Source organism: Morone saxatilis, unplaced genomic scaffold (assembly GCF_004916995.1).
Source record: "Morone saxatilis isolate NCDOM2014 unplaced genomic scaffold, NCSU_SB_2.0 Contig16, whole genome shotgun sequence".
Classification (NCBI taxonomy): Eukaryota; Metazoa; Chordata; class Actinopteri; family Moronidae; genus Morone; species Morone saxatilis.
Window position 1 is genome coordinate 7,567,000 of NW_023339718.1, and position 22,550 is coordinate 7,589,549.

Consider the following 22,550-nt stretch of genomic DNA (forward strand, 5'->3'; position numbering starts at 1 on the left):
TCTATCCACGTTGCTGCTGTAACATTGGAATTTCCCCATTGTGGGACAAATAAAGGAATATCTATAATAGTGGTCCATCAACCATCATGTTATTATATTATTTTCTCTGACTGGAGAGCTTGCATTTGAATTCACAAGGCGGTTAGTGTAGGAAACTGGCTGATCAATACAGATAAAATAATAAAAAATAAAAACATATATATAATATAACATAAAAATAACCATTTACTAACTTCAATCCAAAACCCTGAACCGTGTGCTCCTACAGAGTGCGGACCCTCGCAATCATTAACCGCGTTCACTTGACCTTTAGCGCCATCTCGCGATTAAAGCTGCGTAAGAGGCGTTTTGCGGATACGTCATCACGTAAACATTCTGTTGACGTGGCGTGAGTGGTAGCGGTAGCAAATCAACGGTAGCTAGCAGGCAGGTTGCTAACAAGCCAGAGGCAAGGTGAGGGCGAAGGTACTCCCGTGGAAGTATGGATATTATTCAGGTCAACTGATCGATCGGCGCTCACCTCTCCAGGTAAGGAGTCGTGGTGTCATTTAGCAAGTGGGACCACTGACCGACTGAAATGTACCAAACGTTACAAAGCCACAGAGCATTAGGTGAACCCTGGTTAGCACTAACGCTAGCCTAGCATGTGCAGACGCTTCTTCGCTGTTAAACACCTCGCTGTATCAGTACAAGAGCAACCTGACAGCTCGGTAAAGCCATTCGTCTGTAAAGGGTTCCTCGAGTTACGCCGTTATTCCGGTCGGATAACGGGGTCGACTGGAGAGAGCGACGTGTAGCACTGTGTTGTTGTGTGGCCATGTTATTTGCGTGGCTAATCTGGATTTTTAGCCACGGTAACGTAACTCTTTGCGAGCTCAGCCAACATTAGTTAATCCCACCTGTGTGTGCTTGTTAAATAAGATGAATCTCCGTGCGCGTAAGGTCAACGCCTTCGATTGGTAACGCTAACATCACCCTGAGGTTGGTCGGGATCATGTTATCTGGTTTAAAGTGATCAGTCATTTAGAGTGAAGTCTGCTTTGCTCATAGATTACAGCTATGGGTATAAACGTTATCTGACATGTAACGTTACATAAACAGAGGACTTTGACACCATGAAGACTGAACGTACTGCCTGTAATCTCACTTATCATATCGGTTAAGAGGCCCGACTTTATCCGTGGTAACCCTAATTTGAATGCTCGGGACTGCCACACACATAGACTGTAGTTTGTGTTTCAGCATGCTAAACAACGTGAGAATTTAAGGTATAAGTGAAGTTTCGCCTGCACCTGTTAAGATCAGATAAGATCAGATATTCCTTCAATGGGGAAATTCCAATCTTGCAGCAGCAAAGCGGATAGAGAGAAACAAAAACAAAACAGTATAAAGACAGTTTAAGAACATAAACACTGTACAAGAGAGAAAAAACATACATAGGCCAGCTTTCATTCAGTGTTTATGAGTTGTTTATCACAGTTGGGATGACACCGGTGGCTGTAATGGTACAGTGTTCTTCATAAAGATGTCCTCTGTCACTTTTTCCACTTTGCCGTCCGCTGGTGAAAACAGTGACATCATGGCTTGTTTGCATTGCATGAATACATATTTCACAGGATAATCCTCCGCGGTTTTAAGATGTTCATTGAGTTTAAACGAGCATTTAGTTGTTGGACTCAGTGAAGCAGCTGTTTTCCGTATTACCTTCCTTCAGGGTAAATAAAACCTTGCTGGTATTCCCAAAAGAATGTGCTGTTCAAGTTCAGGATTTGGTACTCAAGTCTGTCTCTGCTCTTCCCAACACAGTGAAGAAAAAATGTCCAATAGAAGCCAGCACTATGGATTCCAGACAGCCACCATGGTGCAGCCTGCCAATGGCGGTCATGCCTATCTGTTTGGGAACAATGGCTCAGAGAACGACCTATCAGAGGAGGATGGGGAGAATTATGAGCTGCGGCCACGTGGCAGGGAGAGGCTACGGAGGAGCACCTCCAGAGAGAGGATGGAGGATATTATCTACCTGACCAGAGACATCCAGGAGGGGGACACCCTGAACAGCATTGCCCTGCAGTACCATTGCTCAGTACGTCTGTGCTTTGACCTGTGTGTGTGTGTGTGTGTGTGTTGGTTTGCCTGTATGCAGAAAGACAGGCACACATCTGTCTTTCTCTCTCTCCTTCATTTCCATGTTGAGGTAGACTTAGATCTTATTGCTTCTTTTACATTACACATGTACACAAACGTTCCTAGCCCTTTACGCAATCATACATTTATACATTTGTTAGTCTGTAGAATTATAAAAAAAGACATGCACAATATTAGTTACCAGGGTCTCAACTCATTCCCTCAAAATAAATGCTTTATCTAACCAACAGTCAAACAGTTTATTATAATAAATGTTAATGTGAAACAACTTTGTCGTTCTAAAATGTGATGAAAGAGGCCACTTGTAGTGATCAGCCTGTATAGAATTATCAGATTAATCTACAGCTGCTCTCGCTTTATGGAAAGTTTCAGCACATTGTTTAGTTGTCTTCCGGCCTGCAGATTTACCGTTTTGGTTCCTTCTTACCACTCTCTGTTATCAGCGAACAAGCACTACAAAACCCCACTGTACACTACTAGCTCGGCACCGAATGGCAGACAGCGATTAGTTGGTGAACATAATGGAGCATTCTGTAGCTAAAGCCAGAGATTTCCCTAAAAACTTGGTAGAAACCAAAAACGGAGCCAAAAAGAGAATGAGTATTGGACTTAAATTCACCAGGTGGCCAGAAACACGACTCCAAATGTGTGATAGTTTTGCCTGAGAGGCCAAAAAACACATTATTGTAGAAAGTATAAAATATAATTAATTAGTTAGTATGTAAAATAATTCAGGTATACAATAGACAGCCTAATTAAAATGTTTTTGGCTGTTAAATGATGCTTCTGTACTAAATATGATTTAGGTAAATATGAGTAGTTTAGTACAGTTGCATTCAACAAAAACACATTTAGAACATATTCAAGTTATTCAATTGAGTTGAGAGGTCTCAGTAGTAAAGTACTTTAATTAATAACTCCTAAATACTAATTTGGGTAGCTTTACTTTACAATCAAATCACTGCAATTGTTGATTGATACATGTATCGTGCATTCTTCTTTGCAACAAGCACAAAGGCTGCCATTCGGGTTTAGTGGTTGACTGAGAATCCAGAATATTCAGATGACAGTAAATGTGAAATAGCAATTTGTGTCTGTGGGCAGCATAATTAATATATGTTTCTTGTGTTTCCTAGGTGGCTGATATAAAGCGTGCCAACAACTTCTTGACAGAGCAGGACTTCTTTGCTCTACGGTCAGTCAAGATTCCTGTGAGGCGCTTTAGCGTTCTCACAGAGACTCACAGCGCTGCACCCCTCAAATCTGCTTCCCCCTCAGGTGCCAGGCGCTTGCCCCAGATCTCTTCCATTACCTCCTTCCCCTCTGAGTCCTCCACAGACTCTTCCTCTTCCAACGACAGCGTGGAAGGATTCCTCCAGGAGAAGGACAAGGACATCGAGCGGCTTGTGAAATCCACAGGTCCGTCTCGGAGCAGTCTGAATGAGGTTGTGTCCTCCTTAACACTGCAGCAACAGCAGCCACTGCTAGGGGAAGTAGAGTATAAACCAGCACAGAGAAAGGACCCTTATTATGGAGCAGACTGGGGCATGAGATGGTGGACGGCTGTGGCAATCATGCTGGTTGTAGGAATTGTCACGCCCGTGTTTTATCTGCTGTACTATGAGGTTCTCATGAAATCTGATGTCAGCCACCATGGCAATCCTACACCGGCTCATGGCGACATGCCTCACGGACATCTCCATGGCAAAAAATTGGACCAACCAGTTGGAGAAGACAACCATGCAGGGGCTGGATCTGAGCCTCTTAATGGAAATGTGGTTATTGGAGATCCACAGGGACCCGGTGTGAACAAAGCAGGAGACGTTAAACACGGAGGGCATGAGAAAACATAAGGGATTCAAACTTTACACACAAATGTGTTGCTTACTCAGAGATGTAATAAAACTGGGTGGATGTTCCCATTTTGAGTAGTTTTTATAGATTTAATACATCAATGCAATTTATCTAACTGAGGCTGTCACTTTATACAGTCATTTTCACAGAGTTGAGAGACTATAAGTAAGAGTGTGGCCACAGTCATTCCTTGTGTCTGTCCATTGACATTTAAATGATTTATAAAGGTATAATTGGGGTGAAATTAACACGATGTTCTTGGCGGAACTTTTTAAGAACGATGGATACACTACAGAGTTGCTATTATCAGTGTAGCTAATGAAATTGAGGTGATGTTTGTACTATTATCAGTGCTGATGCATTCTCAGTGAGCTACACAGCAACCTGGAGCGGCAGCCACAGGCCACACAGAGAGAATCATTGTGAGAAGAATTATGTGGATTTGATCTTAAAGCGGTTATTAACTCTGTTTGGTCCATTTTTGCAATGTTAGAAATTATGTATTTTCAAACTCTATTGCTGCCATTGTGTTTAATATAGAATTAATTTATTTCAAGACTATTGAGCATTAGCCTTTACTTACACTATCAGTATTTGGAGTTAGGAGTTAAAATAATATTTTGGATTTTCCATGAAAGTTGCTTGAAATTTTTTCTTATCCTTTAGCTTGCCTGGAGAGAAGTGCTTTTGTTTTTGTTTTTAATTTCAAAAAACCTCAAAGAGCATGGTGAGGAAAATGGGGAAATGCACAGTATTCCCACAATGACTCATACTTATGATTATGTGAAATTTTAGACTCTTGTTATATAGCTCTTTTATTTTATCACTGTGGTTGCTTGACACTTCATGAAAAACATTACGTGTTGTTGACAGTACGTGCCTTTCAACCTGTGGAAATGTGCTACAGGCAGGAAAATAAATACATCTATTTTGAATAAATTATTGCCAGTATACACATAGTTGGCATTTCTTATTTACATTAAGTCCTGAAGGAAAGATTGCCTCTCAGTATATAACAAAACAAAGCAACGCAAACAACCATTACTCTGCTAAACATTATTTCCAGCTTATCTCCAATAATAACCAACAGACACGATCACATAGTGATTGTTTGCTTGGATGAGTCACACTGTCTCAGTATGTTGCTTCGCCATCCATATTTTCATCACTGTCTGGAGCAAAGTCTTCACCATTGTCAAAATAGCTTTCAATGTAATCGTTGTCCTACAGAGAAACAGAGCAAACAGAAAAATGTTAAACTCAGCTTCTTGCATATCGACCATATTACATTTGGATTTAACAAATTTGGCAGATTTTAGGTTATCATGTGTAATCTAACCTCTTCAATATCCTCTTCTTCATATTCTTCTGCTTCAATTTCTTCCTCTTCATCCTTATTCCCTGTTTTCTTTTCGGTCTCATCATCTGATTTTTCAGGGTTCCCATCATCTTTCTTTGCCAGTTCCTGAAATATTGACATTAAGGTGAAATTACTTATGTAAAACATTTGCTATCTCAAACAGACAAACATAGTTCTTGGTGAATACATATACATCTTGAGCTCATATTTATAAATAGGTACCTAATAAATCACATCAAGAGAAAATGTAATGCTCAGTTTTTGAGTAAGTGAAGAAAGGCTTACTTCTAATTTGCTCAGTATAGCCTCTGTTTCTTTTCGTGATATCTTCACGGGTTTCTTCTTTATGCCTGTTGGATTCAAACATTTGGTGTTTATTCGTACAGCCATAAGATAGAATCACATACATACACAATGGCTTTAATATACCTGGTTTGGCATGAGGTTTTTTCTTCTGGGGCATCAATTCTTTTGGGAAGAGGTTCCAGTCTATAAAATATCAAGAATAGTATTTGCATTATTTTATTTTTTTCTGAACTTCCTGTAATCACATGACAGTATATTACGCAAGTACCTGGAGTCCATTCCTCATCATCCATCTGGCTTTGCTTCAGGTATCTCTCTGTGTATTTCTCCACTTCTGTTTTATGTAAACAAGAGAAAGTCCTGCTTCAGTACACTCTTAAACAAGTCCCAATTTGCTCTCACATCACATACGTTAATCAGAACCATGACTGAATCAACACATACCACTGGGTGCTTGAATATAGAGTGAGCAATTGTTGATAATACATGATTTATCCAGTGTAATTACATCGTAAATCCACAACTTACCGATATATTTAGCTTCTCCCTGAATAGAGAATTCTAAGAGGCCCTATCAGACCAGACCATAGAAATTATATTAAAAACTGTCAGTGTAGGCAGCAGCTGTAACTCAATATTCTGCCATAAAACTGCCTTTCCCAGATATCACCCTTATTAAATGTCTCAGTTCCTGAGTGCTGCATTATCTTCCCTCACAGTAGCCAATTGTCTTGCCATAGCATTTCTATTAGATGCCAGGTTTCTAATGCACTCCCCCTCACCTGCTTTATTGGTCTGAGGCTTGATGTTGTGTGGTAGCCGCTGCATCGTCCCCCTCATCTCCTGTTTTAAGGCCAGCATGTAGTCCTCATCCTCGCCAGCTTTCAGCGGCACTGGCTTAAAGTCTGTGTTCTGGAGGAAGATGGATAGTAGAAAGGAGATAATAGCACTATGGAGAACGTGTCAGCGTTTTTGAACAATTATGCATTTATTAATGCAGTTTCAGTATTACATTTGAATTCTAACTGAGTGTCATTACACTGGTTGTTTACAGTAAAATTATGTACAGTAAAATGGTACCAATTTGTACTAAATGAATCCCATACTTAAAAGATCGTAGACTGAACGAAATGATGTAGGGGACAACTCAAATGAACCCCAGGCTGAATTTCAACCTGCCAAATAATGGTGCACAGCCCTTTTGGTAGAAATAAGAAAAAGCTGTCTCAAAATATTGAGCGGTTAGAGATAGAGTTATTAAAATTGGAGAATCAGTTGTCATGGGGACTTGTGACGTGTTATGTATTATATTACACACACCTTTCAAAAGGTTTGCTCCTGAGGGCCCCCCAGTATTGGTTTGTTGTAATTTGTTTGGGACTATATACCACCAAATCACAATATCATAGTTGGCCTGTGTGCAAAACATATTGAAGCTGTTATGTGTAATGTGCTGTGTGTAATGTATTTGAATACAAGAGGAAACACGCACAACGCACAACAAGTATGAGGAATGGGAGTCAACTGGGGCCCAAAACTCATTTTTTCCTTGTGGCCCCTGATTTGCTGCATCATGCAGAAATGGAAGCATCCTACAGCAACTATAAGTTTGTCTGCTATAGGGTGGGTGGGGTGCTCTGGGAAGAGACGCTTAATGGGACATTGCTTTTAAAGTGGTGCAGGCTCTTAACATTACCATGATGAATATTATTTTAATTTATGCAAATACAGCATTATTTAAATAGAATATAACCTACACATTTTCTTAAGTCTACTTTTGAAATGTCATGCAGATTTCACCTTAGGTTCAGGTTTGAATTCCTCCCTCTCTGAATACTTTGAGGACTTATAGATGAATATAAAATACTGCAATGTGATATGTCATCGTGGGTTCTCTCCATTTGTGTGTGTGTGTGTGGTCGGTACTTACTGGAAACAGCGGAGTGGGCCCCACCCTGGCTTCTGGCATGCTGCCCCTGCCGATGCCCAGAGCCTCAATGTTGAATGTAAAGGCAGCTACTCCACGACCCTTGCCTGCCATGGCTGCAAGCCTCCTCTGTACCTGCAGCACAGAGTCCACATGTCTCCAGTCAACTTCACTATCAAACACGTGTACACACAACAAGTTCATGTTCCACAGCTTTCATCGCCTTTTGTCTGACTTTGCCTCCTAATCAACACTGAAATACTACATAAGAGACTTAGACAATACACAATAAGTTGTCATACTCACTATGGGACTAATGTGGAGACGTAAAATCCTAAAAGTCTGTGTAATACAGGGCTATTCAGCGGCATTTAGCCGTTGCTAAGACTCCATGTTTTCACTTTTCGAGTTTACTTGTCATTAACATTCAACTACTCCGTTTTAGTTGTTCGGCACGAAAACGAACTCTTGAAATCGCAATATTAACAGGAAAAGCCCTGATGGAGAGTTTGTACTGCTTTGCTAACACAAACCTCAGCTCACACTACTCAGCACTATGCGTAAATGTGGCTTTAAGTCGCCCCGCCCCTCCGTGACGCTGGAGAAGGCGTGACCTATTTACAGCCAATAGTAGCGCGTCTCAGTCTGTCGTCACTCAGCTGCTCGCCCAATGAGCACGCTCTCCTGCAACAAGGGTGTGTCAGCGGCCACCATCACGTTAACCTCAATGAAAACACATCACCTCTAGCTAAAGGGCTAGTTTACACCTCTCCGCCGCAAAAACAGCTGACAGCACGACACCCGCAGCAGGTTGCTTCGACTAGTGCATGAACTGGGATGTCTGCAGCCGACTGGTACGCTCACAAATCGCTCGGAGACGGACTATTCTGGATCCAGGAGCGATTCTACCAGTCAGACAACCGGGCCAACATCTGGCTGCTCCGGGGCTCGCACCAGGACGTGGTGATAGACACTGGTCTGGGCTTGAGGAGCTTACCTGAATACATCGACGGCAAGGGGCTGCTGGGCAAAGATCCGCAGAGGAAGAACCCGCTGCTGGCCATCGCCACCCACGCCCACTTCGACCACTCGGGCGGTCTGCATCAGTTCCAACAGGTGGGCGTCCACAGCGCCGAGGTCGATGCTTTGGCCAACGGGGACAACTTCGAGACGGTCACCTGGCTCAGCGACCGGGAGATAGTCGAGGCTCCCAGTCCAGGATGGAGGGCAAGGCACTACAAAGTCAAGGCTGTGCAGCCCACGCACATACTGCAGGAAGGTCGGTAGGAGAATTTGCAGATAGGATTTATTGTAGGGGAATAGATTTGTGATTAAAGGCCAGGTCGTAAGGTCTAAATGCATTTGTCAAGAGATAAGCATCATGGTCGATACCATTAGACGATAGTCAGTGGGGGCGCCTGGACTACAGAGTGCACATTATTCTCTGTGCAGAAGCCTTTATATACCCACAGGAGCATTTCACCGCCCAATGAATTTTACACAAGACCAAAAATGACTTGCTAAATGAATGCAGACACACACACATGGCCTTCAGATATATACAGGCATGTAGCACCTGTAGTGGAGGCAGTGGAGAGGTACCATATGAGATGAGGGGTACTGCATGATGGATGGGGCACATAGCTTATGATATAAAGGATGTTGTATTTGCTAAGACAGGGCTACAATATATGGTGTTGGCCAGTGTGAATATGTCCTATACATACCATGAGATTCAATATGTGACAATACATTGTTTTTTTGTTGGTATTTACAATCAGTGCTCATTCTTATTTGTGGAGCAACTCTATTTTAGGCTTGTGTGCTGATGACTTGATGTTATGTTACTTCCAAGCCTAGAAAGAAGAAGAGCATGCAGAGGGGCCACACTTATGGAAAGCGCTCACAGATAATTATTAACCTCACAGCACTGCATTAGCAATCACCCACTGTGCTTTTAGTAGACCAGATCAATTACTAAGATATTAAACTTACATTCTGCTGCACAAAGCTAAGGATGATGCATTTGGGATGAACAGCTTTGTTTTTGTGGAAATTTGGACCAAACCCAACCTGTTAGTATCTTTAGCATTCTTATAGAGTGTAATTTCTGCACCATCGGTCAATACACAGACTTGTTCTGCTGTGTCAGATACGCTGCTGCAGTGCAGATGGAATATCTCATTGCCTGCCGTGTCAGTTTCACCCTCCTGTCACACAGTGCGACTTATACTTGTTTTGGACTAAGTCAGTTATATACAGAATGGCCTAGACTCTGTACACCAAAGTGCAACAAGGCTTAATATCAGCAAGCCAAATTGTGGCAGAACATAAGGACTTAGCTTGGATGTAAGTGAAACTGGAAGTTATACTATGTTTTTATGTGTAAATGATTGTGAAAATATGACCCCATCTCTCCCTCTCTCCTGTATAGGTGATGTCATCAACCTGGGTGACAGACAGCTGACGGTGCTCCACATGCCCGGTCACTCTCGCGGCAGCATCTGCCTCCATGACCATGACAATAAGTTGCTTTTCAGTGGAGATGTAGTGTATGATGGCTCCATGATTGACTGGCTGCCCTATAGCCACGTCAGTGACTACATCAGCAGCTGTGAACGCCTGGTGGGGCTGGTGGACAGCGAACAGGTAATGCTGAAACCCGATAGATGGTGGCCTAACCATTTCTGCTCATAGTTCCAGTGTCTTGGGTCAGATTAGTTGAGCTTTGATGCACAAGGAATCCAATCCCATAGTTTATACACTAAATTCATAATAAAAAATGTCACACGGAAGTGTCCATTATATGTACATTTTAGGTGCTGAGCTAACTTTTTTTCACTACCCTCAGTAACAATTTTACCAATGATTTTCTAGCAAATATATGTTGGGAATGAAAAATAATAAGAAGACGATTCCATGTAAATTAAAAGATTTACCAGAATTGGTTTTACAGCTTCATCATCTTAAAATCTGAGCTATGTACCATGTACTGATGGATTCAGTTGGTACCCAGAGAAATGGTGCTTTACTGTGCCACAACTCATGATTTACTCATTTATATAGCATGTACAGTACATCATTTTAAAGTGTTTGACAACTGGCAAATTCGTTAAACAGGTTGACCAAGTCCTCCCAGGACACTACAACACATTTGGTGCGAAGCGGCTTCATCGGATTGCATCCTCATATATCAGCAGAGCTGGAACATGCCCTGCAAAGTTCTCCACATTTGCCTGGAGTACTCTGGCTGGGGTGGCTCTGCGGGCATGTAATCCACGGAGCGCCTGCTAATGAGAGGGGATCATGGAGTTGGAGGAAGCACAAGTGCACAAAGAAAATGTTTAAACATGGAGGACATGAAAGAGGATGAAGAGAGGAGAGGAGGGGAGACGCCCCTCATTTATCTGTAACTTGATGTAACATTGTTCATTTACTTATGTAATCCAACAAAAATCATATAATTGCCAAACTTTGTGTAAAATTCCCCTATTGGGTTACATAAGTCAATAATCAGCATCATATGAAGCATATAATATAAAGTATTTATTATTGTGATTCTGTTCTATACTGATCAATATGTATTTGTTGGGTTGAATGATTATATGTATGTTTTTTTATACTTTAAGCAGTTGTTACAATAGCACAACAATGGTACAACTCTGCACCGCAGACAGAAAGCAGGGACCTTTAGGTTCTCCTGAGACATTTGAATCAGTCAATATGGCCATGGTATTTCTCTATGCATTTTACAATGCTCAGTGAAGACTTAGTGTCGACTACCTCCAATGTTTGTAACAGTGCTTTGTACTATTGACAAATCTGAGGCTTTGCTATCAAACATTGACAATAAAGCATCTGATCTACCTGCCTTTCTTGATGCTTCTACAAGACAGACAACGTCTATAGCTTCTATATGGAAATTTCATTTCACATAAGATGGGATCTCCTGTGGGATTTGTCACTGGAGGGAGAAAGATAGAATACGATCCATCATATGCTCAAAGTGCAGAGTACTTTACTGATCTAACAGAAAGCCCTTCCACTGCAGGAAAACGTTTGCATGTTGGAAGAGAAATTATGTTTCTCTGAACCTACTTTTGTAGTATATCATACAGAATTTAAATACAGTGGGGTGTTTGCCTGTTAGCAGTCTATGTTGATGTATTCTGTCCTAGTGTTATTATGAGCAAGTAAGGTATTCATATATATCAAAATGTAGTAGTTAGTATTATTGATTTGAACTTAATAGGCCTTACCATTGATAGATTTACAAGTAATATTTATTGAAGAGTTCAAACGATTGTATTTCATGTAGACAACAATTATGGGAATGTGTGAAGAAACAGACTCAGTGGTGAATTGATAAAACATTTATTATAATTAATGTTATATTATTTTAACATGAGATTTCCACATTTCTCATTTTATGTTTGCCTTCTAGGACGGTGCTCATGCAGAACACAAAGCCTGCTAACACGGGAAACTTGCAATGTTATAACATTCAATGTTATCTATTTGTAACAGTTAAAAAATCTGCACATCATCTGTTAACATTATGATAATCAGGTATCAATATAGCTGCATTTATAACAAAATCAATAATGTAACAAAAGACAAAGAGAGGAGGTTTATTTGTTAACTTATAAAAATTAATTTACAGTAACAAATGCTTGTTTGTTTTTTTTTCAAACATTTGACAGTTTAGTAGAAATGGTCGCCAGAGTTCTGAGCCCCAAGAGGGAAACTGTTACCAAAGTAAAATCCACAGTAAACAACAAAGAGAGGGAAGAAGAGGCTTTACTGCACTGACATACTCTCCTATAAGATTTGTTTTCACATGGACGCCTTCAGTAGAATGTTTCTGTTGTTAATAGTTGTCTAAATTACAATAACTTACATTATTAAAAAAACAGGTGGCGTTGTAAACAAACGATTTTATTCTTGCTCTTACTATCATAACCTAATGATTGACTGGGATTTAAAGTAAGTACTTGTTTTTTATAGAAAGTTGCCTACAATACAGCCACCATAAAATAATAAGAAATGTTTCTGTGTTGCATAATATTTGATTGGTGGATGTTTCACATTTTATTGGAAATTCCATAATCAGGAACCACTGTTCATAATATCCTACAATACTGCAATGAGGCAGTGAAGCAGAATTATAAGTATGGCTTAGGTTTTCAATAATACTTAAGCTTTGGTGAATTTCAGTTTATTCTAGGGTTTGTTCTATGTATCTATTACCCAGTTCTGATGGCAGCTTATCAATAGTGTGCAGATAAATGTGTAAAAATTAAGACCAGAGCACAGATTTTTACCCTGAAGAGATCACAGTAATAACCAGTACAGTAAGTATGAGCACTTGCATAAAGTTAAGCTTTCACCGGATTCATTGTTGAAATGATCTCAAGTAGTTCAACATTTTAACTGTAAGTCAAATCTTGCAAAAAAACAAAAAAAAAACAAATGGTGCATAGTAATTTTAGAAGAACCACAAAGATCATCTGCTGTATGAATAATTAGATACGTACACTGAAGTAGATCACAGTACAGGCAACAGACACCAACCTTTCCCTCCACACTTAACAGTTCCTAACATTTGAAACCTCTTGATTATACCATATGTTCATCTTGCCACATGCTCACCGGCGTTTATAGCATAAACACTGCAAACCTTTATTTATAAAATACAGATAGGAAACATCCAGTCGAAATACTGCTAGTGCATTAATAGAGATGACCTTGAAATCATGTTTGGCCAGGATGGCTGATGCAGAGGACAAAACAAAACCTTTTCTAATTTCAGAATTAGTGTCCAAAGACAGACAGCAGGCCTAGTGTGATGTGAAGTTTATAGCTCTTTAGCATCACTTTCTCCCAAGCAGCAAGACCATGGTTTCTCAAAGCAAGCAGAATACCTCCTATTTAGTTTTGGACCAGCTTCAAAATGGTGGCAAAGTGCAGAGTTGCCTGCAGTGATTGTCACCTGTCTTTTGTGTTAGAAGACATTCCAGTTTGCCCCAGGAGGGTCTTTCATGATCCATCCTCCAGCAGGAGGCAGGCTAGAGGCAGCTTATCCTCCTCAGGGCTGTGCATGTGGCCTAGCAGATTGCCTGAGGTTGGTTCACATATGTTTAGCCAGTTAAATCATGCTTTAATGAGCACTGGTGCCTTTAGGCTGGCGTGAAATGTCTTTCAGGCAGGACAAGTTCACACCTGACTTTGGAGCCAGTTGCGAGGATCAAGTCTGGCCCTGAGGTTCCTGAGGCTGCGTCGAGCCGGGGAAGGCCTTGAGAAGGGGGCTCCCTCAGATGACTCAGGGCTGTGGCTGCCCTCACTGTTGCTGGAGCTGTTGCTTGAGGTGGAGCTGGAGCAGGAGAGCGTGGTCTGTGTGCTGCGCTGTGACCGAGGTGAACAGGAAGAGATGGGGAGTGGGGTGAGCAGCGAGGAGGGCGGAGGCTGGCAAGGGCACTGAAAGGTCCCTCCTCCTCCGTATCCCCTCCCTCGAAGGGTGCTGAGCTTAGCATCCAGCGACAGAGTGCGTGGCCTCAGACGGGAGGGGGATGATGACAAGAGAGAGAAGTTTGAAGAAGGCTCGGGCCAGCCGTGACGTTGAGAGCAGGGACTGGTGCTGCAGTGGCTGTCACTGTCTGAGGTCAGGCTTGCATCTGAGGACAGCAGACCCAGCTGTGGGCACCTGTGAGGGCTCACAGGGCTCCGGGGAAGTCGATGAGGGGTGCAGGGGCTGTGGCCAGAAAGGCGAGAGGTACAGGGACGGGGGCGACCAGCGCTTTGGGGGTTATTCTCGTCAAACACAGACATCCATGTGGGGGAGGTGCCCAGCTGGCTGCGGAGCTCCAGCTCCTGCATCCTCCGAGCCAGGATATCTGACACAGTGCTACTGAGGTCATCAGATGATTCAATAACTGCAGGAGAGATTCAGCAAAACTTATCATTATACTGCTCTATACTGGGCTTGAACCTGTTTTTTCCAAGAAATTTATTAATCTGACAGATTTCTAGAATTGGTTTTAGCATAAATATGTTTTTTTATAAATTAAGTTCTTACTATTTGACACATGAATGGGTAATCCAGTCACAATTTGTGATTCATTTTAAATTCTTTCTAACTATTTTTCAAATTTCTAAGGCAGTGCAGGGATTATGGAATTTAAATTTAAAATTGAAGAATATTTTGATCTCACTTGAAGTATGGATTTAGACACGTTTGCAGTTTGTGAAATGTTACTTTGAAATGTTACCCTTGAATTCATAAGGACATCTGCAGTGAGATTAGAAGCATCGACATTTCTTTTTTGTGTAGTATTGCATTTTACAGTTGTGCAGGATAATTTAAAAAGAACAAAAACAAATTGTGTTTTGGACATGTCTTAATGATTGTGTTCATTTTGCTGAAAGATGATGAAACAAAGAGATCCTGTCCTGTAATTGCAGAATCTACTCTACTGATCCTGGATTTGCAGTTAGTCCTGGACTGCAACATTTACCGGAACATAATTTGTATGGAGCCCTACTCCTGTTACTTCACCTGTCGTTGTAATAGGACGAGAGCAGAGCACGAATCTCAGCAGACACAGCGTTATCCTGCAGCAGAAGACCCTCACAGGAGGGTGTGGCAAGAGGGGCTGCCAAGGGGGGTTAGGAAAACCGAGAGGGAGGTTGGGGAGAGAGAAAGGGTGGAGTGGATAGGAGGTGTGCAACAGGTGGAGTTTCGTTGTTATGTGTTTTGATAGTCGTGACAGAAATCGATAGGGGGTTGATGCGTTTTTATTGAGGAAATGAATGTTAAGGCGTGATGATAGAACAAAAAGACATTCGTTCAAGGATAAAGATAATTCGCTCGTTAAAAATTAATAGTGAAAGTTGATGAAAAATGTGGCGTTGATCATGAATAATGTATGAGGACACAAGGAAATAATAAAGAAGGACAAAAGAGACAAAGCCAAAGAGTGATGGATTCAGGACACACAGGGAAAATTGAAAAGGACAAAGAGGGACAGAGAAACAAAGGACAGCGTGAGTCAGCGTGTCAGAGATAAGGCCCATTCTATCTACAGTACAGAGAAGTAAAGCAGCGTGAGTTTGAAATATGAGAGAGGAAAAATTTAATTGCCACAGCATCTCTCATGCACATGGACCCAAGGAAGAATTAAAGCTACACACAGTCACATGCAATGCGGGCACAGTGCTTTCTTTCCCTGCCTTTACTTTTCCAGATAAAAATGACCAAAAATGTTTTTCTGACCGCATATCCACAGTGATATAACCAGGGAGAGGTCTTACCCATTTCGTGATAGAGTGAGCCCTGTTTTGGTGTAACAGGAGCCGGTTTCCTTGGCGATGGCAGTTCAATTTTCATTAGGTCATCACAGCACTGCTTCCATTGGCCTGTACGTTGGAGAAAAACTGTCACTTTCAAGGCTCCAGTCCTTTAAGCAGCTAGGGTAATATATGTCAGTGACTGTATTTAGTGGGTGTATCACATACACTTCCTCTATACTTACTCATGTCATAGAAATGTTGCCAAAAAGCTTCCATCCACCGGTGCGTGTCCTCGCGGCTGTCTGTAGTCAGTGTGTGTGTGACCTCCTCACCTCCATACTGGTTACTGATACAAATATTCTGAACTTTACTGTGAGGGTCTTTCTCTGACGCACGTATTCTGGTCTCCTGAAACACGGGAGCAACAAAGAATACAATCATCTACCACAAAATGACTACAATCAAGAACGAATGCCAGTACTCCTGAATGAACAAAATTATGTGCTGCAACAAGTGATCATTACGGCAATTGTAATTGTGAGTCCCCACTGAAAATAAGCCCTCACTAATAAAGCCACTAATTAGTCCTCTTCCAAACCATTTCCCTTCAGCAATTATCCAACAAAAGGTGCAGACTCCCAATTCCCACCTCCTCGTTTTACTCCAAATGTGTCTGTTTATGACCACTAGATGGCAGTGTTGCTCCATTCATCCATCTGTCACAGCGCGCTACCTCCTCCTTCCTCTTTATGACGAGCCAGACAACTGACTAACAAAGGATCATACAGACCTGACTGACTTGGCTTCAGGTCAGCAGTGAGCTCAGGGTCAGAGGCTACAAAAAACTGAATGAGTCACTCTGGAAGGAATGAGAATCCCCACAGGCATCAACTCTCAGACAGACACAGGAAATAAGATGATCAAGAACCTGACTGGCTGAGTGACTGTTCTTCACTTTGGTGCCTGGAAAAACCAACGGATGATAGAAATATGATTCCTGATTGGATGGGGCTTGACTGCTGTGTCTTACTGTGTTTGCTCGAGAAGAAAAGATACTGAACAGATTTAATTTAGAAATGTTAAAGCCTTTTATCCAGATGTGCCTACTCTTTTCTAGCCTTGCTGAACATTTACACAGCTATACCTGAAAGCTGAGCAACAAAACCAGTTTTCTACTCTGGGCTTCTGAGCAGCTCTACTGGGGCAACTGAGGGCTAAGTGCCTTGTTCAAGGGCACCTTAACAGTAGTTACTAAGAGAAGAGCTCATTTCTTATTTACTTTTTTTGGCTCAGAGTCTACCACTTGGCTTGAGATTCAAACTGGCAGCAATCCACAATCCCAATTCCTCACCATCGATGCTTCCAATGCCTAAGGCATTACCAACACAACTCTATGGGTTCTGCAAGGCTGATCAACCTCTGAAGACCTCCATTCTCAATTTTACTGTGATTCATTTGCTGACCTTGTTGATGGCAATGGTGAAAGCTGGCTCAACGTTAGCCTCCACATCTTCTTGCCGGTGGTAGCAGAAAAGGCTTGTTCCTTTTAGAACAGCGTACACTTCTGTCAAACTCTGAGGGTCGCCACCTAACTGCTGCAAGGTAGAGAGTAAGATCAGTTAAGTGTGGAGTAAAAAGGCAGGGAAAGAAACAAAAGTGAGATGGCAACATAAGAAGGGGAGGAGGGAAGTGGAGGAGGAGAAAGGGACATAAATAAACCAGGAAACAAGCCAAAACCATGAAAACCTTGAGAGGAATTGCTTCCTTTTCACTATCGCACACCTCTGCCAACTTACCTTAACTTTGAGACATCCACTCATCATCTGTTGGGTCATACACTGAGGCTGAGCGGCAAGGCGGCAACACATACTGCCATAGAGCGGCAGCCAGTAAGAACACTCTTCTACGGGGAGAGAGAGATGGATGGGCAAAAATAAACACCATTAATAAATAAAAATATTCTCACATGACATTCAAAATTCACATGCAGGCATGTGAATCCAAACACAAAGAGACACACACTTTTTCCCCATGTCATATTGCCCCCCTTTAACACACAAAACAAGGCACAGGGTGTAAATGACTGGCAGCTGCAGAGAGTGTCATGAAGTGCAGCAATGAAACTTTACAGCAAGCTGAAGGGCCAATGAATAAAACACTAGGGGCCTGTCTGTCTGAGGTCTGGGCCCTTGTTAGCCCACATCATTACAGTTTTTCACAGCAGTCACCTCACTAGCGCAGCATTTATTACAGTGACCTTGACAATGGCTGTCTGTCAGAGAACATGGGAGGACAGAGAGGAAGGAGAAGAAGAAGGGGGAGGAGGGGAAAAGACGCATGGTGCGCTTGGTTAATAGGGAAATTATTAGAATGCAGAGAGAAGTGAGACAGTGATGAGTGAGAGAAGGACAAAAAACAGACAGATGGCGGATTTGGCAGAGAAAAGAGAAAGATGGTGAGGAGACAGATTGATGAAGGCTGCCACTCACCGTTGCCTGAGATGGTGAGGTCATGTGTGCGAAAGCTGTCCTGGACGTGTGACAGTGACAGGGTGGTATGAGCTAAGAGGTGGTACTTAGGGCCCCTGTCAACACACAAGAGAGAAGATACAAATTTATTATGTTTAAGCGTGCATGATTATCTCCATAAATATGCCTAACTGTGTAACTCTCTATTCAATATATATCTGGCATATAATGTAAACTAGCTAATATTTTAAACTGAACTTACGGTACAGAGGGAACTGGCAGCAGAAGAGGAGCTGCCCCTCCATTGCTAACAGGACTACATGGTCCAGGCTCCATGGCAGCTCGGAGCTTCTTCCCAGCTGATCGCCCCAGTGAAGAGCTCAGTTTACTGGCCAGTTTCCTCGGCGTGCTCCCTGCTGAGTAGTCGTCCTCCGAGCAGCAACTGTATAGCTCAAGACGCAGCTCAAAACCCGGACTGGCTTCATTACTGCAAAAGAATACATGTGATGACCACATCAGTGTCACCCAAAGGCCGAACGTGAGTTTTTTGTGAGTATTACAGTTTGTATGTGGCTGTTTGGTTATAGGGAGAACAGATGACTTACAATACAATGGTGTTGTCGAAGCATATATCGGTGAGTGTCCGGTCCACTATCACCATGTCCGTGTCAAAGATCTCTCCTCCCAGCTGCAGCAGGCAGAACACTGCACACCGGTGAAGCTCTACAAAGGACAAGGTGGAAAGGCAGAACAAAAAAACGCCACATTTATGAGACATTGCAACAGCTTTCATTCAATTGCATCACTTTAAAACTCAATTTTTAGCTCAAAAACAGCATCACTTGCTACCCCCAAGATGTAGGTACCTGTTTTAACAAAGTGTTGAGGCCAGAGGCTAGAGAGGGTGTACGACCTGAGTCATTACGGCTTGAAACATCAGCTACTCCACTTGTCTGACAAGCACTTCTACTGTTGTTAGTTTCAGTTCGGCAATCTCAATGGCCAGCTGTGTTTGGAACTCCTATTAACCATTGTTAGCCGTTCTGTGGTCGAAACTTATGTACAATGGTCTTCTAATGTTGCAGTAACCAATGAGAGCTGGGCAACAACAACAGTTACCTTCTACACTGTGATTGACTCAGGGAATATGCATACATTTTAAAGAAGCTGTAATACCCTTATTAGGCGTGGTTCACTATGACTGTGGGTAATTAGGTGAATCCTTGTGCCAAAAACATCATATCCATAATAACATAATAGATAAAAATAATGAGAAATGGATGCAAGTAATAGTATCTTGAGTATCATTGTAGTAATATATATAGTGTGGCCCCTGACAGTCTACTATCTTTCTTCCATCGTCTGTTTTTCTGCATCTGCTAATGCACAACCAAATTCAATCATTTTGCTATTCCTCATCAAAATTCAAGGTTACAGCTGAAAAGCCTGAAAGAGGTGGTCTGCTCCTACGTATGTGCTTGCCTGTCTTGACGCTTAATACTCAAACTTATTGTTCCAAATATGAGCTCAACACTCAAACAAATAAAATATGATTGGACACGTGAGAGAGGAACATGCTTTACTCCTCCTTGCCTCCTGGGTTCAGTTTATGTCTTGGTGTGCTTAATGACCTTGACTAACAGCCTCATTAAGCTTTGTTAAGAGTCGACTACCTGTCTCTTGAGTTCATTTATATGCACAGGTCATGCAGATTAATTCCATTCAAGTTGCCACAGGAGAGAATGAACACTGAGCCCGTTATAATGACTGCACAGGAGTTAACCCACATTGACACTATCATAGGGGGGTGGGATAGCAAACAGTCAATATAAAGATTACCACCGTTATATTTTCAGTGCACCATTGAATTCTAAAATGCCATGAAAACATTTAAGTATGACCTGGTTCACAGTAATATCCAACAGGACCAAAAAAAATCCTTAAATGCACAACAGATTTGTTTTTAGTTATTAGAAGGGCAGTATTCTCTACCCTACTAATAATGACCCAGTTCAGCGCCTGTGTGCTGCTGCTTCTCAGAGCCAAGAGGCAAAGCCAGCAGGACTGAACAGTGGGTCAGGTTGTGCTGCCAGGAGTTTCTCATGTCTAAAAAAAATCAGTTACTGTATAATACGGAGATATCTGTTAAAGCTGCAACAGATTATAATGATCAGTTCCAGGAACTGTGCAAAAGGTCTGTCTGCACAGTTCTATGGGTCAGCATATTTCTAAAATATGAAACTAAACGTCTACACAAGTATGTCACCCCCTAGGCAATGATAAAAGATGATTTTTGTTCTTTAGGCATGAGGAATCCCACGCTCACCTCTGATTGTACAAAGCTTTCACACACATTCGACATCTTTGAATCAGTTTTTGCATAACTGTGTGAAGCCACATACTGCTTTTCTAAGAAGCAAATCATTAACAAATCCTAGGGGCATAAATCATTAATAACACATCAATGAACTTCCTCACACACATACAGAGGTGGCTCCTCACCTCCTTTGTTCTTGAAGTACTCTGTGTCTTTCCACATAAGAGGGATCCGAAGATCTGTAGCAACAACAGACAGGGGATTAGAACAGAAAAATGTTAATCACCCTTACTGTCCAACTGATTTGTGTGTATCTGCATGTGTGTTCCCTACCAATGCTGCTTTCAGTCACTATATCTACAGCTAATTACTGACTGTGCATGTGTGTGTGTGTGTGTGTGTGTGTGTGTGTGTGTGTATCTGTGTAAGTGGATGTAGCATCTCTTCCAGCTGGGTACCAGACATGCAGCAGTGCCCTCATGAACCTCCACCCACAAACACACACATGCTCCCAGTCTCACATTTCATTAATATTTATTTTTTTTGCCTTCTCATCATGTTCTAAAAACAAACAAAACATGAACAGCATGAAAAAAAAAAACCTTTCACCCCCCTTTCGCTTCCTCCCTGGTATGAATTATCTCTGTGTGTCTGCAATACAAATAGAGTAGCTCCATAATCATTCATCTAACTCCTCTCTCTCAGACTGAAATTCACTGTGTTCACCTCAGTCAATAAGTAGAGGAGAAGCATCCTCTAATAGGAAGCTGGATCTCAGCCATTGCCGGAGCTCTGCATTAAATCAGAGCACTAATTGGATCACAAAGATTCTATTTCCCCTATATATTGTACATGTCCATGTCCAAATCCCCAAAAATGAATACATGAATTTTTCCTAGCAATTACAAATTGCAACTTAAATTTCCCTCTAATCACTGTCCACTCATCTCATTTTCCTTTTCATACATTTAAATTCACATGCATACAGACAAGGTTGTACTTGCCTGAGATAGCCACTTTGCCTTTACAGGGGTGTCTGTCGTCCATCGGCCCGGCATCTGACGACCTCCGCGTGACCTTCTGCATGACCTGAGCCTCCTTCATCCTCTGCAGCTCTGACATGTAGGCCATGATGCGAGTGCTGCAGGTCTGCAGGCTCTTCGCCGCCTCTAATGCCTGGTCTTTCTGGGAGCAGGCGGCCAGCAGCTTGCAGGCCCCGTCGCGCATCCGGATCTCATGGTCAATCTTCTTCTGGATGTCGCTGTCCTGCAAGGGATGGGGTGGAGGGGGAGAAAGGGAAAAAAAAAAAAAAAGAGTGTGAGGAAAATTAGGCTTAAATGACGGATAACGACACAATTGAAGGACATTTTCGTTTTGATAAATGGAGGAAGACATTATTAGAGACGTGGGTGAATTAAGAGAGATAGCAATACGAAGGCGGGCATTTTGGGAGAAATAAAGGAAAGAAGAAGATTAGAAAAAGTCTGCAGTAGATTATAGAACTCTTGTGGATACGTTAGTGAGGTGTGTCTCTGAAAGCACTCAGGAGCCAGTGTTCAGCTGTGTGTGTGAGAGAGAGACAATATTCAAACACATGGCCTTTTGCCCTCTTACCAATGAGCTCGTCCTTGCTGAGCAGACACATTGATGCTGAATCATTTAGTGCAAACTTATTCACTACACACACAGAGGGAGCAGCACATCTCAAGTGAGAGAATAATGAATGAAGCTGTCAAACACTGAACGCCTACAGCCCAAATGAGACACCCCAGACTCACAATTGTACACACACACACACACTTAGCAATTTCTAGCCACTGTCCTTTTCCTCAAGGGAAAAATAAAATATTATTAAAGTGAATTTGACCTGGCATATGTGGGGCA

The 22,550-nt window shown here is 42.0% G+C and overlaps 4 protein-coding genes across 7 annotated transcripts in view; 2 read left to right on the top strand and 2 right to left on the bottom strand.

Moving 5' to 3' along the window:
* The first annotated feature begins 392 nt into the window (after window positions 1-392).
* Window positions 393-4,958, top strand: lysmd3 (LysM, putative peptidoglycan-binding, domain containing 3). The gene is made up of 3 exons (XM_035659049.1): window positions 393-528; window positions 1,807-2,083; window positions 3,282-4,958. Exons 2-3 carry the CDS (start codon window positions 1,817-1,819, stop codon window positions 3,996-3,998), a joined length of 984 nt encoding a protein of 327 aa, XP_035514942.1. The 5' UTR covers window positions 393-528; window positions 1,807-1,816; the 3' UTR covers window positions 3,999-4,958.
* A 67-nt stretch (window positions 4,959-5,025) lies between these two features.
* polr3g (polymerase (RNA) III (DNA directed) polypeptide G) lies at window positions 5,026-8,160 on the bottom strand. The gene is made up of 8 exons (XM_035659050.1): window positions 7,899-8,160; window positions 7,596-7,727; window positions 6,448-6,577; window positions 5,934-5,999; window positions 5,789-5,848; window positions 5,645-5,709; window positions 5,339-5,464; window positions 5,026-5,223 (listed from the first exon to the last, which is right to left on the bottom strand). The coding sequence occupies exons 2-8, from the start codon at window positions 7,704-7,706 to the stop codon at window positions 5,134-5,136; spliced, it is 648 nt and encodes a 215-aa protein (XP_035514943.1). The 5' UTR covers window positions 7,707-7,727; window positions 7,899-8,160; the 3' UTR covers window positions 5,026-5,133.
* Window positions 8,161-8,299: 139 nt separating this feature from the next.
* On the top strand, window positions 8,300-11,458 carry mblac2 (metallo-beta-lactamase domain containing 2). The gene is made up of 3 exons (XM_035657854.1): window positions 8,300-8,871; window positions 10,027-10,241; window positions 10,713-11,458. Exons 1-3 carry the CDS (start codon window positions 8,430-8,432, stop codon window positions 10,884-10,886), a joined length of 831 nt encoding a protein of 276 aa, XP_035513747.1. The 5' UTR covers window positions 8,300-8,429; the 3' UTR covers window positions 10,887-11,458.
* A 492-nt stretch (window positions 11,459-11,950) lies between these two features.
* The window catches only part of rtkn (rhotekin), a 56,044-nt gene continuing 45,444 nt past the window's right edge, over window positions 11,951-22,550 (bottom strand). For 3 of the 4 annotated variants that reach the window (XM_035657850.1, XM_035657851.1, XM_035657852.1), the window contains exons 2-11: window positions 21,671-21,932; window positions 20,852-20,905; window positions 18,955-19,072; window positions 18,612-18,836; window positions 18,371-18,465; window positions 17,678-17,784; window positions 17,345-17,476; window positions 16,124-16,289; window positions 15,903-16,007; window positions 11,951-14,524 (exon numbers count right to left, since the gene is read on the bottom strand). In XM_035657850.1, coding sequence (XP_035513743.1) covers window positions 13,809-14,524; window positions 15,903-16,007; window positions 16,124-16,289; window positions 17,345-17,476; window positions 17,678-17,784; window positions 18,371-18,465; window positions 18,612-18,836; window positions 18,955-19,072; window positions 20,852-20,905; window positions 21,671-21,932 — 1,980 coding nt within the window. In that variant the 3' untranslated portion in view covers window positions 11,951-13,808. Of the gene's footprint in view, window positions 14,525-15,147; window positions 15,245-15,902; window positions 16,008-16,123; window positions 16,290-17,344; window positions 17,477-17,677; window positions 17,785-18,370; window positions 18,466-18,611; window positions 18,837-18,954; window positions 19,073-20,851; window positions 20,906-21,670; window positions 21,933-22,550 lie in introns of all 4 variants that reach the window. The other variant, XM_035657853.1, reaches the window with a different exon arrangement.